Raw genomic sequence first — 26,356 nt, 5'->3', positions numbered from 1 at the left:
CAGGATCTCGCGAAGTATAACAAACAGACCAGTCTAGTAGGCTTCAACGGAGTCGATAACTCTTTCATTAGCGGTAAGAAACGGCAAATGAAAGGCATGGTATCCTTGCTATAGCACATTAATAACGTACGAACACCTTAACAAAAAAATAACGAGCGCCCTTTTTTGTGTCACCGTCACCTTCAGTACATTTATTTCAATAGTGTCTAAGCTGCCTGCGCCATTTTACAAGGTATGGTACTCTCCGACGCTCAAATGGATTTCAGATAGGACTTGAAGCACTTGGAAACAAAACCATGGAGCTTTATTTTAATTCTTGCGGAAAAAGCTTCTTTCTTGTTGTGGAGCTCCTTTTATTGCGGTCAATTACAGAGGTAAGGAACTACTTGTGTCTTACATCGCACGCTGCACTTTTGTATTACGCATTTTTATAGCGTGTTTGGAATGAAGTATTGTCTTCCGTCTTTATGAGATAGCTACTTAGGAGACTATTATTTTCTAAATGCAGTTGTAGATGAATTTTAGAGACTGAGTACTTCCATTATCGCTTTTGAATAAAACATACTCCTACATTTCTCGCCTATTCACAAAAAAACTCTGTGCAATAACAGTGAAAGCAGTGCAGCGAAGCGATGAGGGTGGGTCTATGTTATGGGTTTTGAAGGGAAATGATCAAGATTCTCATAGACTGGTTATCTATTCTTGACACGAGGCTGTAACTGTGAAAGTCAGGTTCTAATGCTTTTCCCCAAAAGCATAGTGCTATTTCCAGGACCTGTCTGATAACGCCATAAAAAAGCATGAGAGTGATGTTCTAGGACGAGAAAACCATGCGCGCCTTCCGACGCGACGCTCAGGCAGTGCTATATGCAATATAAATAAGCGCTCTAACGATAAGGCCACAACATGAAACAATGCGTAATTATTTCCAAGTCGAAATTGTACGTTCAAGAACTCACGCTGAAACTTTTAAGCATTTCATTCATATCCTGAACCTTCTTTATGTTAGCCACTTTCTGCTTTCAAAATGCAGCTGTTTTATCACGACCTGCGCCTCGGAGCAAATGACAACAGGCGCAAACCGTTCTATTCGAGTTGTTTGACAAATTTAGCGTTTGTGCCATAGAGAGCGGTATGCTAAGGTTGCCGATTAATTCCCCTGCTAAGTTAAAATATCAGGCATTCACGAGAAAATGTGTTCAAACTACCATAGTTCCAAGCCTAAAAACATACAAAAGATTAATCAATGCACTCAGAGACATTTACCATGTTGGAGCACTTAGAAATAGTTTTGAAAATACCAGGCCGCCGCTCATGCGACCGGGGCACTTAGCGGCAGATTGAACAAAGTGGAAACATCATGTCACCCACTGTTCCAGCTGCAGCAGCAGCGCAGCGGCTATTATTAAGCCCCCTAAAAATCGCTCCCGCTCAGGCTAACAGGCAGCATCATAGATGGTGCAATCAACATGCATGCAAATTTTATACTTTTAGACTGCATTACAATATTTAGAGGATAATTAGAACACTATCTAAGCATGCTGCGACCAAAACATCCACGGAGAACTGCGGGAAGCGATACTAATATTCAGTTAGGATGGGCTGAGATAGCGGTGTAAAATGCCTTTGTTATGAATACAATTGTCCCGTGAGTGCTGTATCGATAAGGCTGAGCGGGAAACACGTTAAGCTTAACTTTAAGCCTTGTGACAGAATACAAAGCTTTGAAGAAGGACAGGTACAGGTATAAAATAAAAAAAAAAGCTACGAGCATCGCCGCTTCACAGCTAAAGGGAGATATTGAAAAGCATGAGCGTGATAAGAAAAAAGGAATGACATTTACCTTCCAAGCCGATGCAGCTGCAATAAGTAGATGGAGGTTGATAAGCCAAATTGTATGCAATAAAGTCGACTGGCTGTGAAGAAGCGAGCCTCGAAGGGAAAATGCTGAAGTAGATATGGCCATGAAACAGACGCGAAATTCTCCTCGAGCAAAGCGATGCTACTAGCCAATACAAGATCGCTATCAAAACAGAGCAGTTTTCATTTATAACACCGGAAATATTCAGGTGAAAATATCGGTCACATTTTAGTCTGTAATAGTCAGAAAAAATTTGTTGTTGCATTTGACTCATTTTCATTGTTTACATTCATTGAACTCAAGGCTCAGAGTAACAAGATCAATGCTCCAGGTGAGCAATTTATTTATTATTCATTAGACCAAATGAAAGTGTCCATATTGTCGGTAGTTCACTCAGTTGGCATTCTAAACTCTGAATAGATTGTGGAATTTCCCAGCCTTTGGGAAGGATCATCAATGGCAGCACTATTTCGAAGACTCAAGTGCCATGGCTGGTGAGAAACTATTTCGAGATAAAATGTACTCTTATATCAGGCGGCAAGGAAAACAATGCTGATGTAGTATGCAGCGCTCAAAAGTCAGCAGTATTCATGGCTAATTTTATCCAGGAATGGCATTATGGCGTAAACTACATTTCACAGGCAAAGTGCTTGACCTATACAGGTGTCATTGAAATGTTAATAATTGAAAAATATCTGCAACACTTAGGCTGTTGTGATGGCAGTATAGCTAAAATTTGTTGAAGAAGGCGCATTTATTAAAAAAAGGCAAAAAAAAACAATTTGATATGAAGGATTTCTATGCTCATGCGAAAACGAGCGCTCGCTCTCAGTTCTATTATTTGTACGTGCAGTCAGAATTACGCAGAAATCTTTCGCTTGAAGCGCAGAGGCAAGGCAAGCAAGGTGCATCGAAGCACGACGATGAGCGCTTTGATTATATTGTGCGTCTTACGTGAAATCACTACGATAACTGAAATTAGCTCTTTCATTCTACCTCAAATGTGCAAATATTTTTTCGATAATAAGACTGTTACCATGATTTTTCTACACGTTGTATCTCTTGATCTATTCTCTCGCACCATGTGTACCTCAGCCGGGTCATAATTTTTCTTTCCTTGCTTGTGCTCTTTCAGTCATCATCATGTTATCGCTCGCGTTTACAGTTCACAGCTCCCTGCAGTGGTGTCCATTCGATTTCAAGCGTTTAAGAAAGCCGCCTTGTTTATCCCCTAGCTGGGACTATCAACATACAGCTACTACATAGATCTTTTTTACAAACAGTGGTAACTTGCTGCTATAAATTTAATATACCTGTCTAAAGCAAGCTAGCCCGTTGTTAGGTTCCGACATATTTTATTCTCCTAGCCCAGATCTGCGCTCTCTACTGGCTCCTAGTTGCTGCATTTCCGCAGCTCATTAGATACTTGTATATTCGGAGTTCTTGGTATCTTCTCGGGTATTCAAGCATTAATGTTTTTTTTTTAGTTTAGCGGGGCAGTCTTCTTTCCACAAACAATCCAGAATCGTTATGTGGGAGCGTGTTAGTGAGGTTTGAACCAACCACCCTCTTAATGCTCCCTCCAGTTCGCGCAGAGCCGGGCAACCAGGAGTAAAAATGCATCTCCCGCCAACGTACCAACTCTGCCAACCACCAACCCCTGCTAAGAAAGTTCTCCACCCATCATACACTTTACCCATATACACCCTCCAGAGTACACGTACGCACCTACCCACCCACCCAGGGACCCTCTAGATGCAACTGCAGTCGCTACAGCCAGCCTCCGCTTAGTGCTGCTCAGGGCACCCGCCGGCTAACGCATCCCACAAATACAAGCCTTCAGGCACCATTTACCCACATCAACTGTCCACAAGTTCTTCCCACCACCGTTATCAAGAAAGCACCCATCCTTCGGATGCAGTCTCCGCCAGGTGCATGTAAGAGTACCCGCCTACAAAAATAAACTTTTCACATACTTGTCTTCACCGCCCAATACCAACTATGTACAAGCCTCGCCTTCCGTTATACTTGAAAAGACCTCAAGCCAGCGCCCATCCACTGACTTCCACCCTCAAGAGGCCCCTGGATCTACCGAACCAGCTGCGCAAATCTAATTCAAATACGCAATGAGCGGCAGATAAATTATAAAAGCGATATATACAACCAATACGGTTCACGCCAATTCTCCGCATCATATCTTATGATCGCCTGTGAATTTTGATTATATTGTCCACACACTTTTCTGCATTTACAACAAAGCTAGGTACTAATCTCCTCTAGTGTATATATATACATACATATTAAGCAAATATTCTCTGTAAATTGTGTATAAGTAAAACACGTTCTTGGGTCAGCTCGTGGATTTCAATAAGCAAAATAATATTATTCATAAGAAGAGAGACGCCAAGGACTTGAAAAATTATAGACCGATCAGCTTACTATCTGTTGCTTACAAGATACTTACTAAGGTAATCGCTATTAGAGCCAGGCCAACCTTAGACCTAAATCAATCAAATGATCAGGCAGGATTTTGAAAAGGATATTCCACAATAGATCATATTCACACTATCAATCAGGTGATAGAAAAGTGCACAGAATATAACCAACCTCTATATATAGCCTTCATTGATTACGAGAAAGCATTCGACTCAGTGGAATTCTCAGCAGTCATACAGGCATTGCGTAATCAGGTTGTAGAAGAGCCGTATGTCAAAATACTGGAAGATATATATAGCAACTGCACAGCAACCATAGCTATCTAAAATCAGCAATAAAATTCCAATAAGAAAGGACATCAGGCAGGGAGACACGATCTCACCAATGCTATTCACCGCGTGTTTATAGGAGGTATTCCGAGGCCTAAATTGGGAACAGTTGGGAATTAGAATAAATAGAGAATACCTAAATATTCTGCGATTTGGTGATGACATTGCCTTGATGAGTCACTCAGGAGGTAAGCTGCAAATCATGATCAATGATTTAGACAGGCAGAGCAGAATGCTGGGTCTAAAAATTCTTATGCTGAAAACCAAAGTAATCTTCAACAGTCTAGCAAGGAAACAGCTGTTCACAATTGGCAGTGAACGCCTAGAAGTGGTAAAGGAGTACGTCTCTTAAGTGCAGGTAGTGACAGCTGATCCGGATCATGAGCGGGAAATAACTAGAAAGATAAGAATGTGGCTTAGCGCATATGCAGGTTCTCTCAGATAATGTGTGGCAGATCATGAATATCCCTCAATGAAAAGTGTACAACAGCTGTATCTTACCGGTGCTCACCTACGGGGCAAAAACGTGGAGGCTAACGAAAAGAGTTCAGTTTAAGTTAAGAACAACGCAGTGAGCCATGGAAGGAAAAATGATAGCTGTAACAGTAAGAGACCGGAAGCTGGCAGACTGGGTGAGGTAACAAATGTGGTTTAATGACATCCTTGTCGAAATCAAGAGGAAGAAATGGGCTTGGACAGTGCATGTAATGCGACGGCAAGATAACAGCTGGTCCTTAAGGGTAACTGAGTGAAATACAAGAGAAAATAAGCGTAGCAGGGGCGGCAGAAGGTTAGGTAGGCGGATGAGATAAAGGACTTTGCAGGCCAAGGGTGGATGACGCTGGCAAAAGACAGGGTTAATTGGAAAGACATGGGAGAGGCCTTTGCCCTGCAGTGGATGTAATAAGGCTGATGGTGATGAAAATGGTGATGATGAACACTAGCCAAAAGAAGAGGTACACAGGAAAATAGGTAAGACCAAAGCACAAAGGCTGGATTACAAAATGGTTATTTAAAAGACCGGGGACCAAATATATAAAAGGCACTCATTCACATGAACCTCGTACAATCACAATCCCAAGTACCAATCTTTCGTGGAACAAAGATAATAGCAATAAAAGAATTATAACTTCATTCACTTTTTATCTTCCATAGGTATCTCTCTGCTTCCGTTGCCTGATCCCAGTGCATAAAATCTTAGAAATAACTGGTAAATGCCGCAAAAGTAGAGTCAATACTAATAAAATAACAAACAGGAACACTTTCGGCGCAAAGAAATTGAGTGACGTCAAGCAGAAATGAACTTAAGCCCTCGAAGGAAACGGGGCTGTTTACTGTCAAGGCTTTGTGATTATAAAACGGATTTTCTGAAGGCAATTTTCTTTCCCCCAAGGGCTACAGAGCAATCGCTACAACATCCGTTGCCTGTCTTTGCGATCAGAAAGGCTTCAAGTGTTTAACGAGCCGCCTTATTGCGACTCCTGGCCAGAATCATACCTTCGAGAACAAACGAACATCTGCGCTTCTTGCAGCGAATTTGAACATTTATCTTTTCTAGCGATTTATTGTCCTGGCATACTCTATCATTGGTACAACAACACGTTGGCTCCATACAGTCACCTCCGCACATTAGTGGTATTTAATGCACCACACCAACCGCAAAGACCACAAAGGGTTCTTCACGCCTCAGCCAAAACTGGGGCTTCTTCTTTCATCCGATACGTGCGCACAATTCACTCATCTTTCTATGCGCTGAGAAAACGACAGGGCACACCTGTCCGTATGCTTTTCGCGTTAGCTTGCTTTCAATTTAAAAGCATCTTCTTTCCTGGTAGAAAGCCGTAATAATTAAAATCAGAGATAGCAACGTCAAGTGTACTTCAGTTTCTGTTTAAAAATTACAAAAACCTGGAATGACGTTTACCTTGCCATCTTTTCTGTCTGAATGTTGTTCAGGTCGATTGTTTGGCGGTTGTGATTTAGAAGTTTCAGAACAAAAGGTGGTGATCCTGCATTACAAACGCAGTGATTATAAGAAGATGCGGTGATATATTTCAACCATAGGACGGCATATCCTCGTTTTAATCATGCTGCCTTTAAGCAAGGGAAGTGGAAAATGACAAAAAAAAGACCTCGAAACGATGAGAGAAATAAAGAAGCGTACAGCCAGTTCAAAGTTTTTACTGCATCTTCCTACTTCTAAGTTTTCCTGCAAACAGTGCCCGCCGATGAGCATCAAGAAAAGTTTTTCTAACTGCGACCGTGTTTGTTGTCCAATAGGTGCAGGTAGTGACGATATCCCTGCGTGGCAATGTATCCTATTGCGGCGGCAGCATTTTAAACCGAAATGTGATATTGACGGCGGCTCACTGTGTAATGAACCGGTAAGTTACTAAACTTTTGCTTGTTTTTAAAGAAAAGAAGATCTACATGTAGATTTAAGATTTGGCATATATAAAAACTAGTTTTAGGAATCATGGGGTCATTTTCTGAAGTACTTCAATTTTGTTTTCATTTCACTAAGTCAGACACAAATCGTGATGATTATGAAAGAAGTTTAGGAAACAAACTAACCGTTGCAGGCACATATAGACCGCTTTCAAAGCCTTTGCTGGCCATCATACTCCAACCGCAACCGACTGAGCTGAATCACTGTGTCCATAGTTCGCGAATAAATCTCACAGCTACACAACATTTTTCAGATGCGTAGATAATTCTGCAAAGTTTTTCCAAGCGGGCTAACTGCGCCATGGTGAACCGTGTTACTTGTGGCTGTCACAGTGTCGGTAGAGTAGGACAGCATGGGCTTTGGAAGCTTGTATTGTAGTACATGGCATCATAAGTTTGTTTCTGTCCCGACATGCGAGGTGAAATTTCGGGAGCAGTGACCAACGGTGGAGAACAAAAAGAAGTGGCAGCAATCTCTAGACTTCAGGAAAAACGACCTCATGGTTAAGGTTGAAAAAGAAGTACAAAATCAAAAACCACTCCTTGGTTACTTATAACTCATATTTTTTAACAAAAAAACCTTCACTAACCTAAATAACTCAATGTTTCACAACTATTTGACCGTACAAATCTCCCTGGCTAATCACCCTCGGTCGGTATTCACCACTCCAATAGAGGACAATATAAACTTTTATGCGTCAATTCCTTTCGCTCAATAAACTGATTATTTTAGGAGAAAGAAGGCGCAGCTTTCTCATACATAAAGCTATGACACTGTCTTGTCTAGGCTAAGCACAAAATCTTCTCAGGCAAAAATTTCTTTCCGCTGCAGCGTCGAGTTTCAAGCTTGAGTCTTAGTGAGCTTTCAGTAATGTAATGAAAAATCATGGGGCTCATAATGGACGAATGCGGTATGTAGTAACGGGAAAGCGGGCCGGGTGCGTGCCATTCCCAACCACACACTACATAATACCATTACACAATATTGTGTCTTATTTTCTAAGATTATGACACTCGAGCAAAAGCTCCGCGTGTTACCATTAACCAAATACATATCTCAGGTCTCGGTGCTCCCAAGAAAGTCCGCACAATATCTGGCAACCATAAATCGAAGAGTTCTTACCTCTTGAGTTTTCTACATGCTCTCTACTACGTGTTTCTGGGCATGAATAAAGATACAACAACGTTCGATAGCGTATAATATTTACGTACATGCAGTGGTTTTGAAAACCGCAGAAATTTGGGATACTGCTCAAACCGGCCGTACTGTTTTACACCTTTTGAAAGCTGTCTACGTGGGAGCGTTGCCAGTGCTGCCTGACGTTCAATGACACTTGCGCTGCCGGAGTGATGCGTTTTGGTGAAATCCTTAAAATAGAAGTGCGCATATATTATACGCGGGGTCTGACGAAGCTCATGTTTGTATTCATGCCTGCTTCGAACTCCACAGACATTCAGCTATCGACCAATCGTAACAAACCACTAATGTTATCCGAAGCGCAGACTTTCCGCACTGCCAGTTAAAACTTCCTGGCTACAACCCGTGGGGTGGGATGTAACGACGAAGCAGCCAGTACTCTTGCAGCAATATAAACCCGATTATTTAAAAAAATGGCTCCCGCCCTTGTTTGGAGAAGGTTATGCTCTAACTTGGTCGGGTGACGCCACGGCTGGCGTGGTGGAGTTTGTGAGACCCAGGTTGCTTTTCCTTGGCGCCACATGCCACAAGCCAGGGCTGGCAGGTGAAGGATTCACACAGATAAGCCTGGCCAGCGAGATCATTGCGGTCAGTTTCGTCACTGCCGTCCTGGTGACGTCACTGCGGACGTATTGCCCATCAGCGAATCCGGCTGCCCGCCAGTGTGACAACGCCGGTCGCAGGATTATCGCTCCAAAGGGGCTTCTAAGCTATTCCGTAATAAATGAAAGCATTACATGAACGCACTTTTGGCCGTGCTTGGCTATCATGTTAGAAATATCCGCAAAACGAATTTTTTGGCCAAAATCTTGGCTAAAGGCAAGAAAGACATGCTTGACAAGAGAACTGAATTAAAAAGACCAAATGGTTACTATGAAATAAAAAGAAGCCTGCGCCCCTATGCACACGTGGAACAGACGAACGAAGGCCTGAGACACTGACGTGAACATTTAAATCAGCGTTGACACTCACTTTCACCACTAGCGTGTAGGCTGTCTCACTGATTCCCGTCACAATTTCGACAATGCATAAAAGAGAGGCATCTTACTCCGAATCCTTAGCTAACTCCATTACGCGCAAAATGATTAAGAAACGTAAGACAATGAGCTTCTCACATACACGTAACGTCGTATACGAAAGTGGTATATAACTCTCGCTGTTTCATGGCTTGCAGTTATTATAGGATCTTTCAGTGTTTTCGCCCAGCTAGAACGCGCCCTATTGAAACGGTCACCTCCGTTTCTCTCCAAACACTAGGCGCTGCTAACAATTGACTAAGCAGCCAAATCAAAGGATGAAACTTCTAGCGCTTGCAAACGAGGAGGAACATAAGGAAGACAGCACGTGCATTCATGTTCGTGGTCGTGTGCAAGCGCTAGAAGTTTCATCACATACCAACTCAAATAAAAAGAGAGGTAAATACTGTTATCAAATAAGAACCATAGACTCCTTCGAGTTCTAAGAGCGGCTTACATATGGTTACGCAGATCATCAATATCCTTATTATTTTGCACCGGTGAAGACTTTAAATTAATACACAAAGAACAGTTAAACAAGTTAACTTGTTCGCTAACATCTCAGCTGCTCAACGTGAAGTGAACGAACCATTGCTCTGCGTATTATGCTTAGAAAAAGGAAGGAAATAATGCATAGATAAGGTTGGACCGTTGAAAAACGGTTCAGGAGAAGCTCAGCTTATTTTTCAAGCTTGAACAAGTTTGCTTGGGATAGTGGTCGCGAAAAGAAAGTGGATTCACCGGTTATTGCATAGAAAGTACATGAACCGAAATAAGGATGCCCTCCAAGCTGTGAGAAATGTGCAACATTGCGCCACTCAGGTCAACTAATCCGCTTTCTGCACCCAGTGGCAGGCATATCCGACACTAGCCACGTACTGATTGTGAAAACACTTCACAGTTATCGAGCTAGCTGCAGTTGGTCGTCCTAACGCCAACTTGCACCGACTGCCTCAATGATGCAAATGATACAGCTGCGAGATCTGGGCTGGGGGGTTACGCTCATAGTGCCAGCCATGCTCTACCAATATTATTCACATGCGAATATATCGGTATTAGGAAATAAAAATCAATTCAATTCAATACTTCGTAGTCACTCCATGATGACGCACTTTTCCCCTATTGTTCGTCTTCGTGAACTTTTCCAATTAGGCAAATATATTTCTTAGAAATCAATACAACCATTGAATTTCTGTGTTCAACTTTTTTACCACTTTTTGTATTACTTAGTTTCTGTGCAATTAACGTGCCAGAACATCACAATCAATTTCATGCTCTACTTTAGAGGAACGGAGTTTGTTTTTAATGGGAAGCGAGGTCGTGTTACGAATGGGAAGACAATACGTTGAGGTGATAAGTGATGTTTCCTTGCATTCACGTGCTTTTTTTCACCCGATTTAACTAGTATCATGAGGCCATCTCACATCAACTGCGAACAAGGAACAGAAATCGTTGCCTAAGAATGGCAGTTCTCCGAGTTCGGACTGTTTAATTCGCGACACAAATCCACTCATCTCTATATGTTGTGCCAAAAGCATCACATCATCTCTGTTTTTGCAGATCCATGTTCGACAACTGGAAGATTTTAGTGCACTACAACACCACAAATCTCTTCAGAGGCCCGATGATTGAAGTGAAGCGAGGAATAGTGCACAAGCGTTTCGAACGTGCAGTAAAGGGATACGATATAGCCCTTTTAGAGGTAAGGCATATCACGTGTACGGTGACAGGTGTGTCGAGCAAGAAGTGAATTGCACAACCAATGCCATTCAGAGTAAGATTTGTCATGGACACGGATGCACACCGCGTGGACGGGTCGTCAGACGCGAACTCTCTTCATGCCACATGAAAACAAGCAGCTTCCAATGATTCTGTTTCGGTGGGCCGTGTACTCGAACAGTCATTTCAGACGCTTGCAACAACATCAGGTAAAATAATAATATTAGTAGCGTAAGAACACTGTGCGACCTTCATCTTCATCTGCAAATGCTCGCTCTTCTTCCTCTTAATAAGCATGGCACACATCCACGCAGGGGGATTGGCCAAGGTTCAGTAGATAATCCTAATGAGGCATTTGCGCGGGGAAAAATAGAAAAAAATAAATGTTCATCATCATTCCTCATCTTCGTCTTCGGAGGGGCGGCCGCCATAATAATATTATTATTAATATTAACCATAGATTTATTGCACAAAAAAATACAAAGCACAAGAAACGGGCCTGTCAGAGCCACCAATGGCTTTAAGGAATTGGCCCGGCAAAATCAGCGGACGAGTGTGCATTATTCATATCAGTATCGACGCTTAACGAGGTAAATGCAGGAGTACTTAGAAATAAGAAGCTTAACACAAACAAGGAGAAAATCGCGAGATTAGGATAAATACCATTAAGATAAGATGTACATATTTCAGAGATGACGACCAATGCATATTAGAAGTAATGAAGCAACCGCGTTACAATGAACAAATAATGTTTTTTAATTCCTTTTTTGACGTAATCGAGAATGCCTCATTTGGCAAATCGTTTAGAATTTTCGGCACATAAACACAGCGTCTAGCTTCACCATATCTTGTTGAGGAGCGCGGCACTACGAAGCGATCCCTATTACGAAGGCTTCGGGAGGCTGTGGGGCATGTTTTAAAATAACTAAACCAAAAATTCCGTAGCACCACAGTTTGCACAAACAAAGGCCAGGAGCATTGTAAGCCTAGCGCCGAGAAGATGTTATGATCTTTCAGTGGCGGATTATTGTAGGCTATATTTCTTAGTATGTTCCTTGACAAATAATGCACGCGGTTTTGCCATCGGGTAGGGCAAAAAGCAAAGGCGGTAATCTCATATCGAAGAGTGCTGTAGACCAAAGCATGTGCTATCATTTCTTTTTACTTGAAACGGTACGATAGATTTGATGTTGAAAAATAACCATGCAGCGCTCCTGAGCTTATCGCAGACGTCTGATAGCTGAGTGTGCCACGACATATCACTGTCGAAGAATACACCCAGGTATTTTACCCAGTTCACGTAGGTAATTGTCACTCATCGACAGGAATGACAGTTGTGACTGTGTAGAAAAACTGGCGCGTCTATGTCTATTGCGGTAAATATTTAAGGGGATCTGAAGCAAACGAGTTGGGCTTTTGAGGCGTTAACCTTTAAATGGTTATCAGCGAACCAGGTCATTGTTTGTGTATAATAATAATAATAATAATAATAATAATAATAATAATAATAATAATAATAATAATAATAATAATAATAATAATAATAATAATAATAATAATAATAATAATAATAATAATAATAATAATAATAATAATAATAATAATAATAATAATAATAATAATAATAATAATATAAAATAATAATAATAATAATAATAATATTTAATAATCTTTATTACCAATTGCAATTTTATGTACACATTATCTACCATACATAAGCATACAGCTCTTGTGGATGGGAAGGCAGGTCAGCGGGAACGTACCAGAAGCTTTATTACGTACGCATGATGTAAAGCAATAGTTAGAACAAGATTTAACGCGGAGGAGATGCAATATTTGGTTACATTTGGAGCAAAGAGAAACAATCAACAGGAATAGACGAAAAAAATACGCTCTTCCCCCATTGCAAAAAATCAAGACAGGAGGGACGCGAAATACTTATATGGCAATGATGAGTTCATGAAAGAAGGAGGGAAGAAGTCTCTAGCATCTTTTTCGCGTCTGTGATTCTACTTAATCCCTGCAGTTCTTCAATAATTTCTTAAAAAGGCATAGCACGTAGGACTTTCTAATTGTTTTCCAATAATTGGTGCACACTCTAGGAAAAGGTATGTTCATATTTTTCTTAATATTATTTAATTGTTGACTGTTTGAAATTCATTATAATTATATCTAGAGGTGAATTGAATGTAACGATTAAGTTGATAACTATTAAGCAAAATGAATTGCTATATATTAAGTGTATAGACGACTTAGTACATATGTAAAGGATAATGTATCGTACTGTATGGTAATCTTTATCTCAAGGTTAATGCCATCCAAAGCACGGCACTGTAATCATCGATATCCTTCCAATTAACTGTGTCATGAGTCAGCTGTGGCTCCTTTCCAGAGAAACTTACTAATCTTCACAATGCACTTTACATGCTACTGCCACGTGCTGCACGCGCGTTGTCTTGAAATCCCACTGATTTCAATTAAGCACCACCGATTATCTTGCCTCGTAAATGCATACAGTGATATTTTGGCGCCAAATGAGAAACGCACTTTTTATGTGAAGTGCATTAGTGTAGAAACAAGTGTATATAAATGAGGCGCTCGCTATGACACAGACATCAAGGAAGCCACCGGGCAATGAAACCAACGATCATCTCGTCATCATTATTATCAGCAGCATTACTACAACTTCTTATTCTCATCCGCCTACCTAACCTTTGCAGGACATTACATGCCCTGCAAAGCCCATTTCTTCCTCTTGATTTTGATTAGAATTTCATTAACCAGCGTTTGTTCCATCACTCACTCTGCCCGCTTACGGTCTTTTAATGGCTCACTGCGTTGTTCTTAACTTAAGCTTAACCCTCTTCCTTAGCATCCACTTTTGTGCGCCCTAGGTTAGTACCAGTAAGTAACAGCTGTTGTACACTTTTCTCTTGATGGGTATTGGTGAAGTGCCATTCATGATATGAGAGAGCCTGCCATACGCGTCCACGCCATTCTTATCCGTCTATTATTTGACTCCCATGATCGTGATCAGCTATCACTACTGGCCTTAAGCAGACGTATTCCTTTACCTTTTCCAGCATCTCGCAACCAATTGTGAACTGATTTTTTCTTGCTAGACTGTTGAACTTTATTTCGGTTTTCTTCACATCTATTTTTATACCCACAGTTCTACTCTGCCTGTCTAACTCGTTGTTCATAATTTGCAGTTCGCCTCCTGAGTGACTCAGCAAGGCAATGTTATCAGCGAATCGCAGATTATTTAGGTATTCTCAATTAACTCTTATCCACAGCTGTTTCCAATTCAGGCATCGCAATTCCTTCTGTGAACAGGCGATGAATAGCATTGGCGAGATCGCATCTCGATGTTTGACGATATTCCTTATTAGATTTTAATTGCTGACATTATGGAGGACTGTGGTAGTTGTGTAGTTGCTATATATATCTTCCAGTATTTTAACATAAGGCGCTTCTACACACTGATTCCGCAGTGCCTGCATGACAGCTGAAGTTTCCACTGAGTCGAATGCTCTCTCATAATCAATGAAGGATATATAGAAGGGTTGATTATATTCTGTGCATTTCTCTATCACTTGATTGTTAGTGTGAATATGATCTATTTTTGAATATCCTTTACAAAAGTCTGCCTGATCATTTGGTTGATTCAAGTCTAAGGATCGCAGCAGTTCCAAGTGCTTGAGCACCCGCCTCGCATGCGGCAGTTGCGGGGTTCGATCCCCAGTGCCGCCATGTACCGACCTGTGATACAATGGGTACAAGCTTTCCCCTGGTCTGGTGTTCGGCTTACTTAGGGTGAAATGCTTGGTAAATGGGTCTTTGACCCCACTTTGAGAAGTCATAACTAGCTTGTGCCATGGCGATTTTTGCCCACAGATGCCCTCGCATCATAAAAATCCATAATTATGATGATGATTGAAGCCTATGGTTGTCCTGACTCTGTTAGCAATTACCTTAGTAAGTACCTTATAGGCAGAGGACAGTAAGTTTGTCGGTCTGTAATGTTTCAAGCCCGTGGCGTCTACTTTCTTATGAATTAAGATAATGTTTGCGTTCTTCAAAGCTTCTGCCGCGGTTTACGTCATAATGCATTGCGTATACAGGATGCCTAGCTTATCTAGCACAATCTTCCCTCCATCCTTCAACAGATCTGCGGTTTCGTGATCCTCACCAGCTGCCTATCCCTTTTCCATTGCTCCTAAGTGTTTCTTTACTTTGTCTTTCGTTACTGGCCGGATCACGTATTGTTCTGCGCTGCCGTCCCTCTCATTAACGTTCTGATTACATTAATACTGTATATTATTCTGGAGAATCTTCGGCTACTTAATCCATATCGCTAACTGCCATATTGCTAATCCATGTTGCGAATGACATTGCCCTTCTTGTCTCTTAGCGCGTACATCTGGCTTTTAGCAATGCCTAGTTTCCCCTTCCCCTCTTTTATGCTCCCTCCGTTATTCAGAGAATGTGAAGTGCATTATAGGAGGAAGAAGTGCATATAAATAAGGCGCTCGCTATGACATAGACATCAAGGAAGCCAACGGGCATAGAAACCAAGGAGCATCTCCTCATCAAAAACATCAGCCTCACTACAGCCATTGCAGGGCAAAGGCGGCTCCCATGTCTCCCCAATTAATCTGGTCCTTTGTCAGCTGTGCCCACCGTGTCCCTGTAATGTTTTTGATATCATACGCCAACCTAACTTTTTGGTGCCTCCTGCTACGCTTGCCTTCTCTTAGAATTGATACCGTACCCTTAAGGCCCAGCGGTTATCTTGCCTTAGAATTACATACCCTGCCCAAACACATTTCTCCTCTTAATTTCGACTAGAAGTTCATTAACAAGCGTTTGTTACCTCACCAACTCTGCCCGTTTCCGGTCTCTTAACGTCACACCTATCATTTCTCTTTCTATATCTCGCTGCGTTGTCCTTAAAATAAGCGTAGTGGTGTGCATTTATATTTTGAAACATTTCTGGCGTTGATGAGCGGAAAGTAATGTTGCAGATATATATAACTGAAAGAAAATTGATTTCAAAGTAGAAGCAAAACAACCACAAGATGTCGCTGGTATGATAAGAGGCCATGACCTCCGAATTTTGTACCCGGTCCTCTACCAGTTGAGCAACGGCGCATTTTTTTCGTTATTGACTGACTTACGGCGGCGCCTCTAGTACCCTCTACATTCAAGCGTATTTATGTTGCGTGTAACCTAACTTTGAGAGTGCTCACTAGCGCAGTCTCTAACCGTAGTGGCTTGCGCAGTACGACCTCAGTTTCTGTGAGTGTCATCACCTACGTGTATCGCCTCTGAGCGCCTCGTTCGCGCACGTCAGCATAATCTGCTGGCTTCGTTTCCGCAGTGCTCCTATGGCAATACGGAGGTCACCACTTTTGTCTGTTATCTTTAAAGTTAGCTCGAGACACATTCTTTCGTATTCACTGTTGTGTGCAGAGGTTGCTTATTATATTGCACCATGTCAAAGTACGCTCAAAGCGACCGCTAGTTACCATAAGTGCCTGAGACTGTGTGTTCACTTTGGGTGTTTTCGAGGAGCTCCTGCGTTCGTGCGCAACAACCTTTCGACACGGCACTTTATGCAAATGGGTGTAGCCTATCGCCAAAACAATACTCTTACCAACACGCCTCGATGAATGTGCCGGTGGATTGCAAGACCTCGACATGTAATGGCTTATAACGTACACTTTCAACGCCGCTAGAATTGCGATGACGAGGTATACACTTCTTTTTTTTATGAATTCCCTCGACATGGCTAAACCCTGGACAAATGGTGACGCCTGCATCGTGCCCACCTGTTTCATGGCGAGGCCGCTAGGCGCATCGTCTCCCTGGGGTCATTACCTTCTTTAGAACCTTTAAATTCATTCTATGTTGATGACTGTAGGCTAGTAATCTGCACGCAGAGGGATTAGTTTTTTTTATTTTGAGACCGCCCAGGCGGCACAGTTATGACTAGAACCTCCCGGAGCACTAATATATCACTTAAGCTGTCACAAACCAAGTCGGTGCCGTTACTTCCACTCCTCTCTGCGAAGGGCTGCAATTGCATATAACGCACGTCCTGCACATGCAAAGTTTGAAGCCCTGGCACTATCGCGAGACTCCATATCTGACTCATGGGCTCTGCCTAAGCAGGGGAATGCGTAATAGTCGTGAAGGCGCCGAAGCGGCATGCGCATTTGAAACAACAAATACCGCGGATACGTCACCCTATGCCCTCTGGAGACACTCAGATTACAGATGGCGTTTGGCTCCAGCCTGTTTACTAATGGCACGCGCGTTTTAAACAGAACGATAATCACTGCTTTGTCACCCTGGGCTCTCTGGCGACACTCAGTTGACAGAAGACGTTTAACTCGAGCCTGTTATACCAAAGGTCATGAATCATAAGAACATAATGTACGCATAGGTATCGCATCAAGAGTTTACCCAAAAACCTTTTTTGGAATGTTTGTGGGGCTACCCTGCTTTAATTGTAATGATGAACACCGAAACAAAACGGATATTTTTAAACACTGCAATAGAAATGGACGGTACTTAACAAGCGTACTACGTAAGAGCAAATGTCAAGTAAACGCCATATTGTCTGCAGGGAGTCTACGACACCGGCTCTGAAAATGTCTAAACGGTGGCCCTTTCATCAAGAAGCCAAAAGAAAACCAGAAATTAATGACAAAGGCGCCAATTAATTCCCCGGTGGGAAATGAAAAGTTAAAGTTAACAAATCGAACAAGGCACCAAATCTAGTTCGTGTCCTCAACATCTGGCGCAAGCAGCACTGTCGCTCCGTACCACGTAGTAGAGTGACCACCAGCGCCAGAGAAAGCTCGTTAAGAAATCATATGATTGCAAGGCGTCGGATAAAGCAGCGCTTTGTTTCAGTAAAAAGGCTGCTTCGAGCAGAGTACAGAAATTTTATGCTCATTCTAAGCACATCCAGCGAAAGAGAAATGGAAACATGCAATTCATAGAGAAGACAACGTGCTTTTAAAACAATCACGTTTATTTGTGCATTTCCTCTATGAGCTGAAGAACAGGAAAGTTAGAATGTTCAAACTGGAAAACAATTTGTTATATAATTCGTTTAATCTTTATTTCAGCATGCCTTACTACGATATAGGAGTGCCGCAGGAAAGATTTATCCCTAAAAACAATTAAAACATAAAAATGATGCCAATCCGTTTGTGGTAATTTTCTAAGCACATTAAACGTAACAAATGGTCTCCTCAAACTAAATAAAGAATGCAGTGAGCGTAATTTAAAAATTGTTATCACAAGAAGATTATCACCTGCTAGCTGTTATCTTCAAAGCTAAACAGTATTAAGGAAACAAGCTTTAGCAGCCATATTCGAGGCTCCCTCAATTTAAAAATTCCGAGCATTCAACATGTCGTTTTATATGGCCCAAAGGAAAGTCTGGAAGCACAGAACACTTTTTCATCCATTGCAGGAAACAACTTAGCTTTGAAAGCACAAAAAACGCACAAAAAGCTTCTGACCGATCTGCCAATTCGCAAACAGAGAAGGCTTTTTATGGGCAACCTCAATTCAATATTTGTGGCAGAAAAGTTCATATTGGCGGCAATTGATAAGCTCAAGCATCCGCAAATGCACAAACTGAGAGCAATGAGAAAGAGTGTGGCACTTTAAAAAATTTGAGGTTGGAAAACTGGAGATTGAACTACTTTTTCCAGATCTTTGTGAACAAGAAAAGGAACACATCGCTGAAAAGGAAGGATACATTGTTTCATAGATGATCGTCCTGGTAGCTAAGTAAGCTCGGGCATCAGCTGAAAAAGAAAAGCTTTCTCTCGTATTGTTGTTTTCCACACGGGACGGCCATAATAAACATAAAAAAGTACACCAACACCCATTAGTCCTTTCGAGAAATTCACGGAAGTTATAGCTATGTTCTATCATTGTTTTGTTCGAATACGGCAAGCACAGTAGTATCAACATTAAAGGTGGCAATTTTCTAAGCACAATTCAGGGTAATATATACTTATTGATTTTATTTGAAGGAATTTAAATAGTGTTGAAGTTTGTGTGGTTGCGTGCCAATTTTTGCCACGCTAATATTTTTACGATTCTGATATACTAAATTCGCTTAGTTATTGATGCCTGTCTGGATACTAGTGTACTACAAAAATCAGCGTTTATTTTTAATTAAACTACTTAAACAATCGCTGCCTCTAAACGGCAGTAATTGATTGTTGTCATATATTTCGTTTTACAGAGAGACATAAATTATGTTCTCCCGGTTTAAGAAAGTAATCTGGCGTGCACACTAATTCAGCGTTCACATAGGAATATTACTCCTGGCACATGTATTTGGTTAACTGGCTAATTAGAATCCTCCACGGCACAGCAAACGCTAATGTCTTTTAACCATCATTTTTACGCAGCTGAACAAACCGTTACCGAACTTTGACAATTTTGTCAGACCAGTGTGTCTACCACGTCAAGGTGCGAAGACACCGCAAGTAAAAATGCTTTTGGCAGGATACGGTGCTATTGACTTCCGTAAGTTTTCTCCTTGTTCATTTGACTTTTGCATGCTTCAGAAACAACGCCGCATGTAATAGTAGGCCTATCGGATTCTTTATAATCATCACTAAACAAAATCGTAGAAATCTTAAGACGTGCAGAGTGTAAAAAGTTCAGCGCTGACCTAAAGCGACAACTAAGAGCTTTCAGAGAGCGTGCAAAGGAAAAACGCCGCCTCTGACCGGAGCATTGCAATCTCTTTAGTTGCGTAGCGAACACAGCAGCAACAAGGTATTTTTAACGCGGCAGCGCAAATGGTCCTGTGTCGCCGAAAAGCCTAAGTTGTCGTGTCATGCGCCGTTGGCCATCGACAAAATTCCGCAAAAAATCTCTAGAGAACCATTCTAGGTGGCCGGTTTCCGCCTAGATTACGCCACATTATGACGTAATCAGAACCTGCCATACGAACTTTGAGCAAGCTGCCCACCGTGGAGAGTGGCAGTTAAATCAATGACTGGTTGCAAGAAGTTGCTCGTGAAGAACAACTTGGGTCTCAAAAGCTCCACCGGTGGCAGTGCAATGCTGTTTCGCTTTGGGTAGTTAAACCCCGTGAGACCTATATAAAACTACTGGACATCTGTCAGCAAGTGTGATCCCTTAGAAACCATTGTTCTGACGTTGTCAATTTCTTTCAAACAAGTGTTAGTAAAGGAGCCAAAAATTATTTGGCTTTCCGTACTAACAGTGACTTTTCCATTCTGAACGAATAAACAATAATTCACCTCAGGCCGCAGTGGCTTCGATGAACGTGAGTAATGCTCGGTAAGGAACATGGACAGAACACACGAAAAACGATTAAGACACGCCCTTATTTCAAACAGAAACGGGCGAAGTAAAAAACGAGTACTATTCAGGCTTTCCATATTACTCAAGTGCAGCTCGTAGATTTTCCCCGTAACAAATCGGATGCCATAGCGTTTCGGACGCTATCTGGACGGCCGAAAGATATACATTCCAGATCAGGCACCTGACCTGTCCTGTGCACGACTACCTCAATGCGAAATAATGACCGTAATAAATTTTCCAAGCTGAATTCGCAAAATGAGGGTATTTTATCACCGTTGCTGAATAATTAGCACCGACAGCATAAAATCACTAACAGGCATGAGTAAAGGTTGCGCGCGTTGGAATTAAACGAGCGGCCAAATGGTCGTCATAGGCGTGAGAATGGCTGCCCCTGCAAGAGCCTCTCACGTGGGGCTTGCCCGAACGCAACATCATATGCCCGCCTGCAATATGTTGGGCAAAAATAGGCAGCTTAACGGCCCCCTGTCACACTCACATCAGACTAGGCAGGCAGGCGACGCCTGATCAAGATACCGGCTTCATGCGGGCATATCGCGGCAGGCCACCTAAAGCCTACTGCACTTTGCTCGTAGGGTTAATGTGGGCGAAGTTAGTATTTGCATATGTTTTAATCTGCGACAAATTAAGGTTTCTGGCGTGTAGCCGCAAGAATACTAGAGGTGTTTTAAATTTATTTCTGCTTGAGCTAACGTAATACATGCAGTTTTCGTTGCTGCTAAAGCCGAAAAGTTTTCATTTCTGCGGAAACAAAAGCGTGGTTTAAAATTCTTCACCACTGTTACTTGCATTAATCACATTTGTATAGGATAACATACACTACCTAAAGAAGAGAATTTATACGTAGTAGGTTGTTACCATGTCATCTAGTTTTACCACACAAAGCCAACTGTGGGCATGTTTTTCCTGTCACAGTCATGTATGCCGAGCATTTTAATGCTATAGAATTAGATCTCTCATATTCACAACTTTGGTGCGCTATCCGCGAAAAGCCTCATACCTGTGAGCGGCCTTTAAAAACTTACCATACTTAAATTTCCGATCGGGATGCGAAACAAGGGTGATGCAAAGTGATGAGCTTTGCTTGCCGATGCTCTAGACATCTCGGCCGTAACCGGGGCCTTTCACCCCGCATGTTGAGGTGCCAGCCTCTGGTGTCGCGCTTGGGATATAGTCGTCTTCATCAACATTCCTAATACAAAAGCACCTGGGCACTTGCACGTCCTACGCAAGTTCAGATTCGTGGCCTTCTTTGAAACAGAGTTTCGAAATCAAGAGCATGCAATATTCACATTCCCTCCATCCAACTCCGCCAGAATGCTCGAAGGAAGGGTCATCTGACTAGCATAGTGTAAGTTACGCAGAACTGCGGGAGATTTTAACTCCCACAGCAACATATCTTTGAACTCATTGGCGTGAATTAATTCAATTCGTCAAACCAAAGCGCTAAACAAACAGGAACCCGGATGTTAACGAATTCCCCTTTGCATTATTCCCATTTTGTGCCCTAATTTTTTCCCGGCTGGAAAGGCCGTATTTAAGTTATGTCGCATTTAGTTCCACTAGTGCTTCTCGGACAAAGTTTCAAATTGGACCGTGCAGGCTTGCCACATTTCATGAGCCACCGTGCCCGATACAAGCGAGTTGAGGCTTAATATAGATGGTTTCATTTTGACTTGAATAGTTGTTCCGTAAACAGAGACCCCATTTATGTTGAATCTGTCTCCTGTGCAGATCTAGGAAGACTGCAAGGTAGGTAACGTGCGCCATCGAGTGCTGCCCCCGATGGCAACGGGAATAATTGTGGACGGGACGGGCTGTCTAGGAAACGGAGAAAACTGTTCCGAGCCATGACGGGGACACAAATAAAAACAAAATACCCAAATTGGAGAAAAAATAAATAATTGAGATCAACAAGGGTCCACTCAAGCGTGATGAGCAGGAAAAAAGTCGCGTTTAAAGAAGTGAAATTTGGCTTCATTAGCTCTTACAGGGCTGTGATGAGATCCATCCCAAATATAGTGTGGCCTGCCCTATTTTCGTTTAGACACCTGTCGCCCACAAAGAGCATCTGTACATATTTTAGGCTCTGCCCTTCTTGAATCCTCGTTGTTTGTTTTGGAGGCCCGAAATTGTCTGTTACTTGAGCATATACTACATCTTGGCGTGTGCGAGGGAAGCGCTGCAATTTCACCGCTTTTACTGTTTTGTTTGAAATGCAGAGCAAAATTTACCTAAAAAAGTTCTTTACCTGGTCACGACAACAGTTCCAATGAAGGCATGCTGTGCTTCTTTCGGATGGTGCTACTGTCATTTGACACCGATAGCCTTTTGCACTAATAATCTCCGTGGGACGGCTTATAAGGTACGTAGAGAATCCATGTGGCAACTGCAACATGTATGCATGTTCATAGCACGCGGCTTCTTTTGCTGCTATTCAGAAGTGAGTTTCAACATTTATTTCCAGCGAAACGTCATCCCACCCGCCGCAATCAGGGAGATTTCAGCTGATAAGTCTGCGCTTTGAAGATCATCATTGTGTATTAACTTATTGTAAAAAGTTCTCCGACACAGCACTACAAATATATTTGTGAAGTTTCTTGACAGTTTTTATTTGAAGATTATAACAACACTTGAAACAGACCTGTAGGGTTCTGTTTTGTGTAAGAGTTAAAGAAGTTTTTTTTATATCTTCCATTAAACGCTATAAGGTAATTTATAGGGCTGAAATTACGAGACAAAATATTATGTCTGAATACTGAAACTTAGAGCACAACAATACCATAAGATTATTTTAGTTCTTCCTTAGTAAATTGCGTTGAAGATATTTTAAGCTAGTTTTTCTAAACCTTTCCCATTACTCGACATGTTCAGGTGCACCAAAATTAAAATGAATCTCGCAAGCGGTGACAAACCGCCTTTCATTTCTAGTGCTCTCTATCAGCGGCAACTAACGCCAACAGCGAGGCTCCGGTGACCCATTTTGCAATTTTGATGCTGGCGTTTTCATCGGCAATGAAACAGCCTATCTGCTTCCATCAGTGTTAGCCAGCGGGCCATTTATGGTTCATCCAGGATTTTAGCAGAATAACTGGGAAGCGTAGCGCTAACCACGGCAACAACTCCAACATGAGCTGTGAATGTTGCCGTATTGATGGCGAAGATGAACACGTGGACCGCAAACGACCAACTGTTAAAGTACATTACGCGACAACAATAAACACCTGAGTTAAATATTTAAAGTCTCCCGGATGATCACAAAACAAATGCGGATTCGGTCACGCCGGCAGGTATCATAACTGGAGGACACGTCTGCCGCACCTTGGTTGTGTATATGCACTATCGCTGCTGTATTGCGCTGGGAAGCAGATTCTAGAGTTCCTGTGGCCATTTTACTTTTGGGGTGCCTGTATAAATATTTAAATTGTTTTTTATCTTATAAAAAGCAACGTCGTCATCCTGTGTGTTTTAGAAATGCAATGACAATTGCGGAAAAATCCTTTTTAGAAACAAGAGCTTCGGTATTGTTCAGCAAGTCTCACACAATTTCAATGCGCGTTACTTACAAATTTGAGAGCCGCAGGCACACTGCGAATCTTCATGACTGCAAAATCTGCGAGCTCACGTTATGCAGCATTTCTTATATTGGTCAGCACTAGTGCCCTTGTCAGCCTTATAATCTACCTGTCCTCACTACCACAAAACAATAACACGATAGTCGAATAGTTATACTCATGAAGCCGCCTTCTGACCCTTAGCTCCCCTGGTTTTCCCAAAGCCTCATGAGCCCTTTTTTAACGCCGTCTGACTGAAAAAACTAAAACTTTGTTGGACCTTCCTGAGCTTGTGGCAAGTTTCGTCCAGAGTATTGGACAACTTTATAAAGCTGACGGCGGTTTTCTTTCCTTCGTAGAAAGATAAAACGTGGGATGCGTAAATTTTCACTCTCGTTTTATCAGGTCACCTAACTGAATGCAAGCTTCGATGATAATGGTTTATATTTTCTGCCGAGCTAGAAACCAGAAGAAATGCTGTTTATCACGACTTTTAGGGCTTTTGTGGACGTTCTTTGATGTTCCTTTGAGCACAATTATATTCCATGGAGAAGAATAACGCAGATTTTTGTTTCTCACAACCTTTCTATAACTATTTCTTTACGCTGATTATAAGCGGAGCTGGAAACCTTGACTATCCTGAGTTGACTTCAGTGCAATCGCTTTCTTCTTTTTACCATTAGCTGTCTGGACAGAGTGAACGAAAAATTGCCAGTCACTTTCCCCGTCAGTATCTTACGAGGGCAGTCAAGATCGTTCTGAAAAAAAAGCAGGACTTTCAGCGTCGCTGCCTGTGGACAAAAAAAAAGAAACGTGCTCGCGATTGGTGGCGGCAAGGAAGAACGTTTTGGATGGCCTCCGAGGCAACACATGAAATAGTTTCAATATTTTCGCCATTGTGGCGTGTGCGACCATACGGTCATAGAGGTTTGAGTTCATGAAAGCGATGGCCATCCGGCTTCCCAACCAGGAGTAACTAGGAATAAATTCAGAAACAAAACGTCAAAATATGAATGTGGCGCGTGTATTGGTAAAAGTGCGACCGATGTAAGAGCATGTCACAAATAATCCAACGAACCACAAAGTAAAATAATTTTATCTCGCTTCAGTTGGGACAAGTAGCCTAAAGAAAAGTAGGGGATAAATAGAAGCAATATAGTATAGATTATAATCAGAAATATAGAGTCAACAGCTTGATGATGCCGCAATCATGTTAGTGTGGTTTCTAGCCTTGAAACTACTTGTGTGATGGTAAAGGCTGCAGCAGAAAGCATCGGATTATATCAAGCGACTCCTGTTATTTAGTGTTCAATTCTAATGAGCAGCACACAAGCCTATCCAGATATCCGGTTGCCTAGATTCGTTTAGATCCAGTGTATTTATGTTCAGCAGACGGGCTACGAAACCATTAGTTCAATCCAGGACACCAGCAGAAAATGTTCATATTGAAACCAACAGTAAGGGGAACTCGTTAAGCGTGCGTTATCTTCAGTGGCACAGCTTTTTGATAAAGACCCCGCAAAAAGAGGGACAACAATTGAAAAATATATCCTGGTCCTTCAAGAGATACCATCGCATTCGAGCGTTAATCCGAGGTTCGGAGAGAGGAGCGCGCGCGCCCCTGCGCGCGCGTTCTTCCTTCTTCTTCTGAAACCCTACCTATCCTTCTCTCTATCTGCACGCCGGCAGTGGTTGTGGTGTTTTAACACCACTCACAGGCCCGTGCATTTTCCTTTCCTCTTCCCCTTTCATCCACTTACTACTACTACGTTAATCCGATGCCTTCTCCATATCACTATGACTTTTGGACTTTCGTCAAACCTTGGAGTAAAATTAGTTCTGCACTAACGCGTCCTTAAGCAGGCGCAAATAAGTCGGCATAGTTTGAAAATCCTAAAAGAATTTCTAATCAGAAGACAACATCTGATCGAGAGCAGAGAGATTTCAATATCCCTTTATGCAACCGTAACAATGGGGCCATCTAATTAAGGGATCATTTTTTATTCCGGGGACGTGATATGTCATCCGGCATTTTAAAGGTACCCCTAAGTTCGCCTGTAGCTCTGAAAAATAGTGATATCATGTTTTTTGTTTATGCAGGGCGACTCGGGCAGCCCACTCACGGCGTATATCCGTCGAGGGAAGGCCACAAAAGCAGTTCAGCTTGGAATAGTGTCTTTTGGTAATAAAAGAAATCCGAGTGGACTTGTTCCGAACGTGTTCACTCGGGTTTCTAAGTACATAAAATGGGTTAATAAGGCACTTAAAACTATAACCTTATGGAAAAAAATTGTTGTATAGACAGACCAGCTGTATTTTAAATAAATGCCGTGCTGTATCTACACGCAGCAACATCAGCTGTGAATTTATCTGCTAACGCAAAAGAAAATAAAGTAATTATT

General features: G+C 42.0%; 1 protein-coding gene across 1 annotated transcript; it reads left to right on the top strand.

The window, feature by feature from the left end:
* The first annotated feature begins 216 nt into the window (after positions 1-216).
* On the top strand, positions 217-26,356 carry LOC144104562 (chymotrypsin-1-like). Its single transcript, XM_077637653.1, has 8 exons — positions 217-374; positions 2,165-2,192; positions 2,282-2,355; positions 6,907-7,010; positions 10,849-10,990; positions 19,455-19,572; positions 22,623-22,765; positions 26,055-26,356. The coding sequence occupies exons 1-8, from the start codon at positions 297-299 to the stop codon at positions 26,253-26,255; spliced, it is 888 nt and encodes a 295-aa protein (XP_077493779.1). The 5' UTR covers positions 217-296; the 3' UTR covers positions 26,256-26,356.

The sequence above is a fragment of the Amblyomma americanum genome, chromosome 9 (genome assembly GCF_052857255.1).
Source record: "Amblyomma americanum isolate KBUSLIRL-KWMA chromosome 9, ASM5285725v1, whole genome shotgun sequence".
NCBI classification, from domain to species: domain Eukaryota; kingdom Metazoa; phylum Arthropoda; class Arachnida; order Ixodida; family Ixodidae; genus Amblyomma; species Amblyomma americanum.
This window is presented reverse-complemented; position numbering and strand designations above follow the sequence as displayed.